Source organism: Poecilia formosa, unplaced genomic scaffold (genome assembly GCF_000485575.1).
Source record: "Poecilia formosa unplaced genomic scaffold, Poecilia_formosa-5.1.2 Scaffold640, whole genome shotgun sequence".
NCBI classification, from domain to species: Eukaryota; Metazoa; Chordata; class Actinopteri; order Cyprinodontiformes; family Poeciliidae; genus Poecilia; species Poecilia formosa.
Genome location: NW_006800579.1, coordinates 196,831 through 209,792, shown reverse-complemented (window position 1 = coordinate 209,792; position 12,962 = coordinate 196,831). Strand labels below are relative to the sequence as shown.

The 12,962-nt window shown below is 40.5% G+C and overlaps 1 protein-coding gene across 2 annotated transcripts in view; it reads left to right on the top strand.

Moving 5' to 3' along the window:
• Positions 1–537: 537 nt before the first annotated feature.
• The window catches only part of lonp1 (lon peptidase 1, mitochondrial), a 30,400-nt gene continuing 17,975 nt past the window's right edge, over positions 538–12,962 (top strand). The window contains exons 1-9 of one of the 2 annotated variants that reach the window (XM_016665951.1): positions 538–1,258; positions 3,089–3,177; positions 3,309–3,428; positions 3,509–3,674; positions 7,582–7,695; positions 7,775–7,836; positions 9,503–9,632; positions 9,850–9,933; positions 10,029–10,097. In XM_016665951.1, the coding sequence (XP_016521437.1) occupies positions 764–1,258; positions 3,089–3,177; positions 3,309–3,428; positions 3,509–3,674; positions 7,582–7,695; positions 7,775–7,836; positions 9,503–9,632; positions 9,850–9,933; positions 10,029–10,097 (1,329 nt within the window). In that variant the 5' untranslated portion in view covers positions 538–763. The remainder of the gene's footprint in view (positions 1,259–3,088; positions 3,178–3,308; positions 3,429–3,508; positions 3,675–7,581; positions 7,696–7,774; positions 7,837–9,502; positions 9,633–9,849; positions 9,934–10,028; positions 10,098–12,962) is intronic. The other variant, XM_007541907.2, reaches the window with a different exon arrangement.

Sequence of the window (12,962 nt, the reverse complement as noted above, 5' to 3'; positions counted from 1 at the left end):
TCCATCGTGCTTCATAACTCCGTACCTTAAAAATAAAAAAAAACCCCAAAAAAAACAGCATGGAGAGAAATGAGAACAACAGCTGGAGGAAACTGAATAAAGCAGGGAAGGTCATGCCACCAGTTTGACAGTATTTCAGGTATTTAAAACAAAAACTAATCAATAATTATTGATATTGACTGATACAAAATCCTTATATCGTAATGCGTTTTTCAGCCATATAGTCCAACCCTAATCTGGTCCATTCGAGGTTTTGAAAGTAATCCCCTGTGTATCAGTTAGTCTTTATCAAGAGCTAGTTCTAAATTCAGTTCAATTGATCAACTTACACACTTATCCCTAGTGGGATCACCAGGGGTGCTGGTGCCTATCTCCAGCAGTCAACAGGCGAGAGGCGGGGTCACCGTGAACAGGTCACCAGTAAAAATCGACATATATAGGCCATGACATTCACAGATTAACGAATGGAATAACATTTAATTTATTCTCTGTTGTTGTTGCTCACATAAACTATTTCATTATGGCAGGTTTAAATCGAACTCTTGTTATCTACAAATATACTCTGAGCATTCCATACAACCAGATGGACCAATTTATAATACTGGCAGTTTTCTTATCACTTCATTCCGTACTCCAGCTCAGCAGGTGGCAGTAATGCACATTTAGTGTGGCACATTTAACCGGCAGTAGATCTTATGTATTGAACGATTGAGGGAAGTTGGAGGTCAGTTTGTCACGTGTTATTTTAGAACTCTCCAGAAACATGGGCCCCTGTTTGAAGATGGCTGGTGCTCTTCAGCGGATCCACAGAACTCAGCTGTTCAGGCGCGAAGCAATTCCGTATCTGACCGAGGCCACCGGTCAGCTCCGGCTCCAGCCGTCACCGCGCTACAACACCCTTTCTTCCATCGGCAGCACGCCGGTGACTGAGGGCTGCAGGCTTACCCGTCACTATCGCTGGGTTAGGGTCGCGGGGTTACCCCTAGCTCATACAGCTACCTCCAGGTCCCCTTGTGGACTAAGCGTACCAGCTCGGTTGTTGAGTTTCTGGGCCAGTGGGGCAGGTTTCTCTGGGGAGGACGGCGGGGAGAACGCGGCTTCTGGAGGAGATGAGTCTGGAGGGAATGGAGACGCTCCCTACAGCGGACCGCAGATGACGGCTCTCACCCCCATGATGGTCCCGGAGGTGTTTCCCAACGTTCCACTGATCGCTGTGAGCAGGAACCCGGTGTTTCCCCGTTTCATAAAGATAATAGAGGTGAGGATGACGTAATGTTACGTGTTTTCAGTGGCTCCAAGGTCACATAGCGGGTGGAGTGGGAGCGACACGTTGCTGTTAAATCCTGCCTGACTTTTTCCCCTCATTACATTATAGTTAAATCAGCCATTCAGAAGGTTATAGTGACTTACAATACACATGGCCGACTTTCTATCTCTTCTGACGATCACTCAGGGTAACAAATGAGGGAAATTCATTAAAAACCTGGATAAATTCTCTGTGGTTCACTGTCCTGCTGGTTAACAACAGAACAGATGACCGAACCTTTCAACAGATTGTTTCATCTGACTGTGAAATGCAATGCAAAGTAAATCGTCAAGAGTTTTAAAAGTGTTTGATATCAAACTGATGTTGCAGGTATTTTAGAGCCTCCGATTCAGGCACTTTGGGAACGTTTCTCCTTTTACGCAAGTTCATAATTTACCTGAAAATAACTGTATTAAAGTGGTAAAAATGTATTTAAACAGACCAATTAATTTCAGTAATCAGTACAAGGTTTCTCCTCAGAAAACTTGCTAAGCCCGACGGTCGGGGCGCCAAGGCGGCCCACCGTGTTTTAAAAAAATGTTACATGGATAAATGTATTAGTAGAAGACATTGTTGACAAAGCTTATACACACAATTGTAGTCTTAAAATCAACACACAAAAAATACTGTTAAAATAAATACTTTTTTGTACATCTGTTAAATCCCGAATAAGTTAATGTCCTGCTTGTGGAATGCCCATGAGTGTTTTTAGATTCCAAAACTCTAAGCAAATTTTCTGATCACAAATTTACTTTGTGATCAGCAAATTTATGCTTTGCTAATCACAAAGTATGAATGAATTAAGTAGGTGTTGGAAGGCCACCCAGATCTCCAGGGGCCCCATAAATGCTAACATTTTAACACAGACCGTAGAGCTAGAATTTTAACATTAGTTTATTCAGAATAACAATGCTGTTAAATTTAATTTATTGGTTTCAGCAAGAATAAATTAAAAATATTTAAAATTGTATAACATTTAAATTAAAGATTTTAAAGAACTGGTAAGTTTACTTTGTTAAAGTGCAAATAACAATCTTCATAGTTACATTGTTTTGTTACCACAGCTACAGTCTGATGCTGGAAGTTTAATCTTTTGAGCTCTGTTTGTTCACAAATATTTGAATTTACAATTATCACTGATAGCTTTTAAGTTTGGCCAATTAAAAAAGAGCCCCTTTCCCAGATTTCACTAAGTCCATGGCGAGATGTTCTTGGTGGTACTGATGATCTTAGCAGGAAGAGGTGCCCCTAAATCAAATTCTGCTCGAGACCCCATACCACTCTGGACTGACCCTGCATGACGAGCTTAAGCAGTTGCTCTGCACATCTCTCTGCTGGATGGGACAAAGAAGTAGATTTAATTTATGAGGGGCTAGTAGAGACCAATTGTTTAATTTTAAGAATGACTCGTCAAAAGCAGACACAACTATTTAATAATATTTTAACAATTTAATGGAGTTTATCAATTAATTCTCAAAGGGACATTGTCGCAGTTTGTTTGGTTATAATGTTTGTTTGGTTATAATGTTATATGGACATCTAAAAACGTTCACCCTCCAAATATCTCAATACCAGAATTATTCATGTCCCGTGTGGCCGCCTGAAATGAATTGGGTGGAGGTGGAGGTGGGTGGAACCACTCCAAGCTAAACAGAGCTTATGCTGTAGGGGAAAAGGCAGGGTTATCGGCAGAATGTGATGAAAAGATGACTGCTTCAAAGTTACATCCAGGCACTGGTCTCCTGAAATGATGCTTCAGGTTCTTCCTGCATGTGCTGCTAGGTGAAGAACAAGGGCCTGATGGAGCTGCTGAGGAGGAAGGTGCGCCTCGCTCAACCTTACGCTGGAGTCTTTATGAAGAAGGATGATAAGTAAGTCAGAAATGCTTCTATTATGTTTCTCTTGATTTGAGTTCACAAAGGACATGATTTGTCCTTTGATATTTGCTAACTGCTTGGACAGTGAACCAAGCAGTTTCAATGACTGCTGTTGTGTCTTCTAGTAATGAGTCAGATGTGGTCGAATCCCTGGACTCCATCTATTCCACTGGGACCTTTGTTCAGATCCATGAGATGCAGGATTTAGGAGACAAGCTGAGGATGATCGTTATGGGCCACCGCAGGTCAGATCCAGGTCAGCTGATACCATCTTAAACCATCTCCATGTGTGCAGCTCTGCTGATTCTGTGCTCTGGTTCATCAGGATTCGGATAACGAGACAACTGGAAGTGGAGGCCGAGGACGTATTGGCGTCCCCTCACTGGTCAGCGTCTGAACCAGAGCCTCAGATCAAAGCTACGGCAAGGCGGAAGTCCAAACGCAGCCGTAAGGACCAGCCGACCTCCCTGGCAGAGCAGCTGGAGAACAAGGTCAGTTCAGTGCTGTTAAAATGGCAAGAAGCATTTCAAACAAATAATAGTCTAAACTAGATTCCTCCTCATGCCCATCTTGTGAATTGTGGGGGCTTGTACCATTTTTCTGATCATATTATTATATTGATGAATTACAGTTTCCACCTCAACTTTTCTGGGTGGACTGGGTGCATTTCTCAGAACAGAATTGAGATTCTCAAAATGTCTTGTCAATCTTGAAATCATTTTGTCAGTGGTGCACATCAGAAAAGCAGTTTTATTTCTTTCAACAAGTTGCAAATGCTTTTGTACATCATGCAAATGATTATGTATAATTATCTGCTTTTTCCAACATTTTCAATTGCCTTTGTCACGTTGATCAAAATATTTTATATGGTTCTCTATTGAATAGTATTGATTTCTACAACATTTAACCATACAGTGGCTTGCTGAAGTAATAATGATGTAATAGTCAGTTACCCGGATAAGCGGAAGAAAATGGATGGATGGATGGATAGTCAGTTTTATTTGTAGTGCCCTTTATATCTCAAATTGAAATCTCTAACAGCTAATTAACACGCTACTAGATTGCAGCTACAGCTCCTCTGAGGCAGACTGACAGAAGCAAGGCTGCAATTTTGCGCCACTGGCCCTTCTGACCAACACCAGCAGGCAAACTGGGTGAAGTGTCTTGCCCAAGGACACAAATGATGAGGGCGGCAGACAGGGAATCAAACCGTCGCCCATTTATACCCCTTCAACTTTTCCATATTTTGTCACATTACAATCACAAATGAATATTTCATTGTAATTTAATGTTAAAGACTAACACAAAGTGTTATACAGTTGTTAAGTAGAAGAAAAATTATACATGATTCAAAGCATATTTTTCAAATAAAAAACTGAAATGTGTGAGGTTGGCATTTATGTCCAAAGAACAGGCAAAGACTGGGAGAGGGGGCGCAAACGCTGCCATTACCATCCACAGCAACAAAGCCAAAGAAAAAAAGGGGCTGATACTATAAGCTAGGTCCTGACAGGATGAAAAAACAACTGAAACTGAAAGGGGCAAAAACACCCATCACCAATTAGAGAAAATTACAAACTTGGATGCTAACACCGTTTGCTCAATCCAAAACCAACTGAGGTTGGGGACGAAACACTACCATCACCAATTAAAGCGAAATAACAAATTTAGAAACTAGTACCAATGGCTAAGCTCCAGTGTGTGTGTCAAAAAAGTGGTCAGAAACTGAGTTGGGAGAGGAAGTGCAAACGCTGTCATCACCAACAAACAGCAGATCAACCTGACACATTTCCTAGCAGGGCGATACAACACTACTCCAGCCAACAAGCAAAAAGGCTTCCGATGATGGTGAAATGATCCAAGAGCCAAAATACTGATGCCATGCAAAACTAACTGCATGAGAGCAGAAAAGATAAACATTAGCACTCTTATTTGCAAGTTCCTCTGCATATCCTTGCATAAGGGCACAGTTAAGAGCTTTTGTGTCTTGTAAGACTTGCTCCCAGGAAGATGCCAAAAACGGATAAAAAAAGAATCAGTGATCACAAGTCGGAAAAAACTTGCGCAGCTGCTAATGAGGACCATGACTATATCGGCGTGGTTCTTGGCGCTCTTTAACGCGAGGCCAACGATGAAGAGGATTTTCTCTCATTCCCAGTAATCTCAAGTAAGCCTCTTGTTGCCAAGAAACCTTTTCCAAATGTTTTCAAACTACTAGCAACATAAACCCCAATAATGTTACTTCTAACTTGCTAACATGATCAGCACAAAATGTGTGCTTTAGAAACAAAGCTGGGAAATATGCTAGAAGAGATTAAAGATATCAAAAAGAAAATTAATTCTTTGAAAAATGTGTGGAGCTCAAGGAAAAGGATACAACATCTTGCTTAATCTGCACTACCGAGATGGAGCTCTGACTGGAACCTTAGACTGTATGGCGTCACTGAGGCTGAGAAGGGCGTGATGGAGAGCTGTTACGTGTGCCAGGAGTTTCTTCTAAAAGACAAGGGTTTCAGATTTTCATTGATATTGCTCATTGCCAGCAGCTCTGCCCTCATGCTACCATCATGCGCTTGATGCAAGGAGATGATATGATTACACATGGAAAGCTGCTAAGGGAAATGACTTCCTGAAAATAAATGGACTCTGTCTTGCCCTTGACCTTTGAAAAGAAGATTGTGAGGCCCAGCAGAAGCTATGGTCAAGAATCCTAAAGGCTCAATAAGAGGATAATCAACCTTGTTCGTTGGGGGCCATGTCTTCATCAACGGTATGGAGATTTCCTCAATGTTTACGCCGATGCAAGATTAATCGCAAATCATTTTTCCTTCCTGGTGGGTCCATTCTACTATTCTGAAAGTTTATTCTATGTTGCAAATTAAGATTTGAGACTTCAATAAGGTACTGATCCACAGAGTATGTTATGTGTACTACCTTCAATAACTAAGTTACTTTTCTTGTTGTTTAAATGTCGTCTCTTTATGCCAGGGGAATGCATATTATGTTTTTTAATATGTTAAAAAGAATAGCGTTATTTTTGTTTGCCAAAAATTTCAAATCTGATTTTTGTCTTTTTCAGGAATGTCACTCTACAGTTGATGATTTTATGTGTTTTTTAAAATCCCAATGGGGTAATTCTGTGTGGCTTTCTCATGGGTCTAAGCGCTCTGCAGGAGTTATGACTTTAAAACACAGATTTAATGGGAATTAGGGCTATTGTAAACAAATATTTTAGTAATCGAGTAATCTATTGATTATTCTTATGATTAATCGAGTAATGGGATAAAAAATATATAAAATAAAACATTGGTAAATTTAACATAATAGCAGTATTACTATCACATATCAACATCAGTCCAATTTTTCACATTTGAGCTAACAATAATTTTTCTGTAATTTAGAAAATTAACCTGTGACAATAAAGCTCACTTTCTAAGCTGAAGAAAAGTTATACAAAAATCTGAAATTATATTCAGTGTAATAATAATAAAGAAGCAGGTTCACAAATATGCTTATAAAAAATGTCTACAATCCAGCTTTTAGTTTATGTATTCATCTTCAGTCAGTTTAATAGATGAACTCTCACCTTGCCCAGACATTTATAGATTTTGTTTCTATGAAACAAAAGCTATAAATGGGATTTGACACCTTTTTTCATCACACACAGAAACATCTACCAGCTGCGTGCCGCCACGACGTGCTCCGTCATCCATTTGTTGAGACTTGGATGATATGAAATAAATTTTCCTGTTCGTCCGTAAAACTACACTTATGTTAATCATCTAATGTGCATCCGCCCGCAGTGTTCAGTCTATCCGCTCACCTGTATAAATACACCTTGAGCCGTTCGCTCTTAACACCGGCCAATAGGAAGCAGCTCTGGGAGGAGAAATGATGCCGTACTCCAGGTATCGCGCCAGTCATTTTAAGGATGCTTATTGGTCCCCCGAAAAACGACAAAAACCCGGACATTATCATGAATCAATTGAATTTTCCCAGGCCAAACTTGAAAACTGGGCGTTATGCTGCTAACACTTGGCTTTCGTCAACAACTCAGGCGGAAGTGAGAGTGCTGCGCAACGCAAGTAATAACCCTGCCGGAACATGGTGCATTAAATAATAAAACATAACTTAAAGCTTCGAGGCAGATAAGTTTTCCTCGAGGAATTTTAATAATCGAGGTACTCGAATCGTTTGAGGAATCATTTCAGCCCTAATGGGAATATTATTTTTACTGAATGTGATTTACTGAGTCACTTTATCAACTGTTCTACGAAAATCAGCATTTTATTTCTGACGGTGTTTATTGTTTCAACCAGGGCTGTTTATAAATGAATATTTTGGTAATCGAGTAGGAATGAAAGACTTATCATGTTGGTAATGAAGTGTGTTGATCAGGTTTCAGAAGCTGACCTGAGTCCAGAGCTTCAGCCTTTGCCTTACTCCAACATTCTGATGGTTGAGGTGGATAACGTTCAGCATGAGCAGTTCACGGTCACTGAAGAGGTCAAGGTACCCAACACACAGCACTCGCAGCAGAAACGTCCTGAAAGGGCTCAAGCATTCTAAGAGGGTCCTTGTGTGTTGTCAGGCACTGACGGCTGAAATCGTGAAGACCATCAGGGACATCATTGCCCTCAACCCCCTCTACAGGTCAGCCAGCAGCTGAGCCTCACCATTCTCTACTCATGTTTGCTTTTGGTTCAGTTGTTCTTCATGTTGTCGTGGGTCATTGAAGTTGCCATGTTGGGGCCTGTAGAGAGCACTGACATTCAGCTAGTATGGAGTTGCCATATCTGAACAGATGGACTTCAGGCTGCAGTCTTTTTCTGCACCGTTACTTTCGTACTGAATTGCCTCAGCCACTAACGGCTGCAGCTGAAATATATTTTGTTTGTCTGTCACCTCCATGATTTTCAGTGACTTACAGCATGAACAAACTAATTCATGTGTTAATTTAATTGCAATTTGTATTTAACGGAAACGCCACAATTGCAAAATTGTGTTTGTTCGACATTTGCACAAAACATACAAATTTTTCAGCATATTTGTGGATAAGATCTACCGATCTTATCCACTGAAAAGATCGGTAGATAAGCTTGATCACTCAATAGAGCTTTGGAACCAGCGTCACTGCGTATGAAGTTGTGGGGGATTTATTGTCTCGTGCAGTCGCTCTGCGCCATTTTTGAAGGCCACAGAACAAAACAAACTTAATTCCGGTGCTTTTATTGTGCTCCCCACTGTATCTTCTTCCATAATGCTAAAAAGCAGTTCAAAACAAAGTGGGCTATATTGCTACAAGCTTCTCACAGATGCCAATAAATGGTACATGGACAAAAAATAGCTAAAATCGGAAATATCGACCTGTTTGAAATAAAAAGTTGGAGCAGAGACCCTAATTTTAAGATTTTACTTCTTTTAGATTTTACTTAATTTTACTTCTTAGAAAATTGCTACATTATTTTATGTAACTCAAGATTACAAAAATCTGCGAGAAAGTCATTTTCATTAGTTATGTTTATGACCCTTCAAGATGGCGCTCATATCCCATCAGCCACCGCGCCGCAGACTACCTCTATAGCAGTGGCATCACATTTCAAAGCTCTATAACAGGGGTCCCCAAACTACGGCCCGCGGTCTGGATCCGGCCCGCCTCCTCATTTGGTCCGGCCCCCTGAACAATACCAGAGAGCATTCAGTGTTTTTTTTATTTTCATATATATGTGGATTTTTCTTCAACCACCAGGGGGGCTCTTGAGCAGATATGAAACTTAGTTTCCCTCAATGGAATATATACTAGTCAGTACCAGTCACCGTTTCGCTCAAGGTTTTTTTCCATTTGCATTCTGGGTAAAAATCTATCTACAAACGCGAATATGTCGTCGGCAGTAATCAGCCCCCCACCCCTCAACAAAAGTTTTCTAAGGTTTCTTTCTCGAAAAACTAAGACCGGCCCCCGACCAGAAAAGGGAACAGTTATGTGGCCCTCGCAGGAAAAAGTTTGGGGACCCCTGCTCTATAGTAAAGAAATCAGAGACGATTTCTAGATTCACCCTGGTGAAAAGCATAAAGCTGAGCTTTCCTTTCTGTGTTTAGATCAGCATCTCTCTTTAGATGGATTGATAATTAAAGGCTTCATTCCACTGCTCTTAAATCAAGGGAACATTTGTGTCAACCTGACATTTCCTTTCAGTTTGTGACTGAATGTATCCAAAAGTGAGAGTGTTATTGGTAAGCATCTCTGAGTCCATGTATTTGTATCCATAGTGTTTTAGTGATAATGGTGGCATTTTGAGTTCTGTGTTATGTTTGTCAGAGAGTCAGTGCTTCAGATGATGCAGGCTGGTCAACGGGTGGTCGATAATCCCATCTACTTGAGTGACATGGGGGCCGCGCTGACGGGAGCCGAGTCCCAGGAACTGCAGGATGTCTTGGAGGAGACAAATGTATGAGCTTTTCCCTCAATGCCTGTCTGCTTCCTCTGTTAATAAGAATGTGATGCTTTGCAGTAATGAGCAGTGAATGAAATGTTCAGGCTGCAGAAAAGCTTTTTTATGTCCACTGAGAGAAATTTGGAGTAATATGCCACTTATGTTAAAACAGAAAGCAGAATTTTACAACCTTCTAACTAAAAAACAATCAAATTATTTTTGGTTTTTGCAGATTCCAAAACGTCTTTACAAGGCTCTGTCTCTTCTAAAGAAGGAGTATGAACTGAGTAAACTACAGCAGCGTCTGGGCCGTGAGGTCAGAGATCATAATCAAGCATGTGAGCACTATCCTGCCCTTGCACAGCACCCACTATTTGAACTCACTCCTGACTTTGTGTGCTTTGGTCTGAGGTGGAGGAGAAGATCAAACAGACCCACAGAAAGTATCTTCTCCAGGAGCAGCTGAAGATCATCAAGAAGGTACAGGATCAGGAGGAGCCAGAACTCTTGCTGCGTAATGAGCCCAGACCTGGTCCAAGTGATGCCTGGCGCTCATGTCGCTCATCAGATGAGAAGTTTTTTCACGTGTCTTACACTCGTATAGACTATTCTCTAATCAGCAACTTGGTAATGAAAGAAACCAATTCTTCCTATTATAGCCGTACAGGAATCGCTATAATACTGATGGAAAAAACAAGAACTCTTCATGAGAAACATTGGCGGTTTCATACATTACAACTTGGAATGTAGGTTTCACCAGCTTCTATATGAATGAGTGGACTATCCTGAGTCAATGTAATGATCAACCCAGGATTAGGTAACACAATAACAAATTTTGCTGGGTGATTGTCTCAAAATTATTGCGATAAATGATGATATTGTTTGAAGACCATTTTAGACTGATGTAATGGTAATGACATAACAATGCATGCGATATCCTGCCAAACATAGATACACTTTATTTCCAAAAGAACACTCAACACTGGAACTGGTAAACTAAATAAACAAAACAACCAAAAACAAAAATAAAATGGACTCCCAGTCTCCATTAACAAAAAATGCACTTGAATAAAAACTAACACAACATAAAACCAAAGTGAAAATAAAAACTGCATTCGGTAGTTTTTGGTTAAAAGAGTAGATTACAAAGTCTGAACACTATCTTGCCCCTCAATTATCATTAGATTTAGATGGAGAAGATGAGCATATTCGACAACCTGATCCAATAGTTCATGCCTCCCTTAAGCCCAGTTCACATTACACAATTGTTTTGCCCCGATTTTCCCCTTACAACAATCTTAGAACTTCCAATGATCATCCTGTAGTGTGTGGTGTGTTGCGACTGATTGCGTCCAGTCGGTAGAACGTCGTGGCCGCTCCGATCTAAATCAGGCATATTCATCATGTTGGATTGTCTTGGCAAGTTTATCACTGCAGCGTGTGGAGTTTTCCCCGACTGGGAGAGAGAACACAGCATGTTGAATGTGACAGGTAGCCAATCAGAAAGCGCAGAATCCCTTTTCTGAAGGGAAAACACGGAGGGGAATCCCAAACAGCTGACAGGCGCAAGTCCAGCGGACATCAGAGATGATATGTGGAAACATTAATGATTTTTCAACATTTCGTGAGGAATATCAACAGAAATGACAAGGAGAGGAGTTGGAGCGAAACTGCTACCGCAGTTGATATACCGGGTAACTTTTCAGCTGTTCATCGTTAACGTGACATAAATAGGTTATAATGATAAGGCCGCGTTCGTTTACTTTCAATTCACATCTGCTGTAGTAGGTTTTTACAGGATTTTCTGTCTGAAATCTGAATGTTGGTGAGAGAAATTGTTTGTGTATGGTGTTTTGTTCTTGCTGTGTGGCTGGAGACCACACACAGCACGATTAAACCCGATCGAACCCGTTATACTTACGATTTTTTTATCGGCTAGTGGTTTTGAAAATGGGCAGACGATCAGCCGACAATTCTAAAATTGTGTAGTGTGAGCTGAGCATTGCACTAAGGAAATGAGGAAGGGAGGGTTCAGTGGAGAGCACCGGAGTTGAGCCTTTTTTTTCATTCATTGTCATCAATAGAAAAAGAAAAAGGCAGGAAGAGACGATAAAGCCCATGAATTAAAATGAGGTCGATAATTTTCATTTATCATGCGATTAATTGATTTATTGTTTATTGTGACAGGCCTACCTAGGATTTCTCCTCTTGTCCTCAAGGAGACATTAATGGCTTTAAAAACAGGATGAACCTTTGTTAGATTAAATATTAGAGATGCTCCGATCAGGTATTCTGCTGCCGATTCTGATTCCAATCACCAATGAGGCCGATCTCTGCCAATCACCGATCTTTGCTCATCACCTGGATTGACTGTTAATTTTTTGCTTTAGGTATAAATGCTACTATGTGATCTGACAAAATAAAAAAAATTATCTGGCAGTAAATTCACCTAATTTAGGCATAAAACATGCAAAATACTTGCAGGCACAATATAGCAGCTATTCGGTCAAAAGGACAACTGAAAAACCTGCAATCAGTAAAATAATATTTCAGAGTAAGGCTTTCAGTACCATAAATCAGAGGTTCCCAAACTGTGGGGCGCGCCCCCTAGGGGGGGGCGCCGGGTCATTGCAGAGGGGGCGCGGGAAGCTGTCTGGATGAAAAAACAAAAAACAAAACATGAACACTGTATGCGCTGGGTTTTTACCTTAGAATGGCCAACTCTCTGTTATTCCTATGTCAATTTGAGAGGCTTCCACACTTCCCATATTTGTGTCCTCTGTCACTTTTATCAGCAGTTAAAACTGTTTAATCCGTTGTTAACATGTTATAACCTGTTTTTCCGAGCTGCCTTTAAACGCAACATGAACGCTACGACGCTCGCGCTGGGTTTCCACCTGTGAAGGAGACCTGCTGCTGCTGTGCGGAGCTACATAGGTTTGTGTTAGAATCACGGCAGCAAAACGCAAAGAACTTTTCACAGTTTTTCCCTCCAAACTAACTGACTGAGTTGAGTAAAGCTGTTGGATGCAGGTAATGTTAGCTAAAAGATGACTAGCTAATATCAATACTAGAGATGTGCCGATCAGGTTTTTTTCCTCCCGATACCGATTACCCATGAGGGCCGATCACCGATACCGATCACATAATTATTATTATTATTATTATTTTTTTATCATAAACACTACCGGTTACATTATGTGGAAAAAGGAACCATGAATTCACCTTAATTTAGACAAAAACTTGTTTTTAATGACTTTTTTCAAGAAGAAAACTAAACAAAACAGGCTTTGTGCAAATTGTGCTGCTATTGATACCATCTTTAACAGACTGATAACATATGAA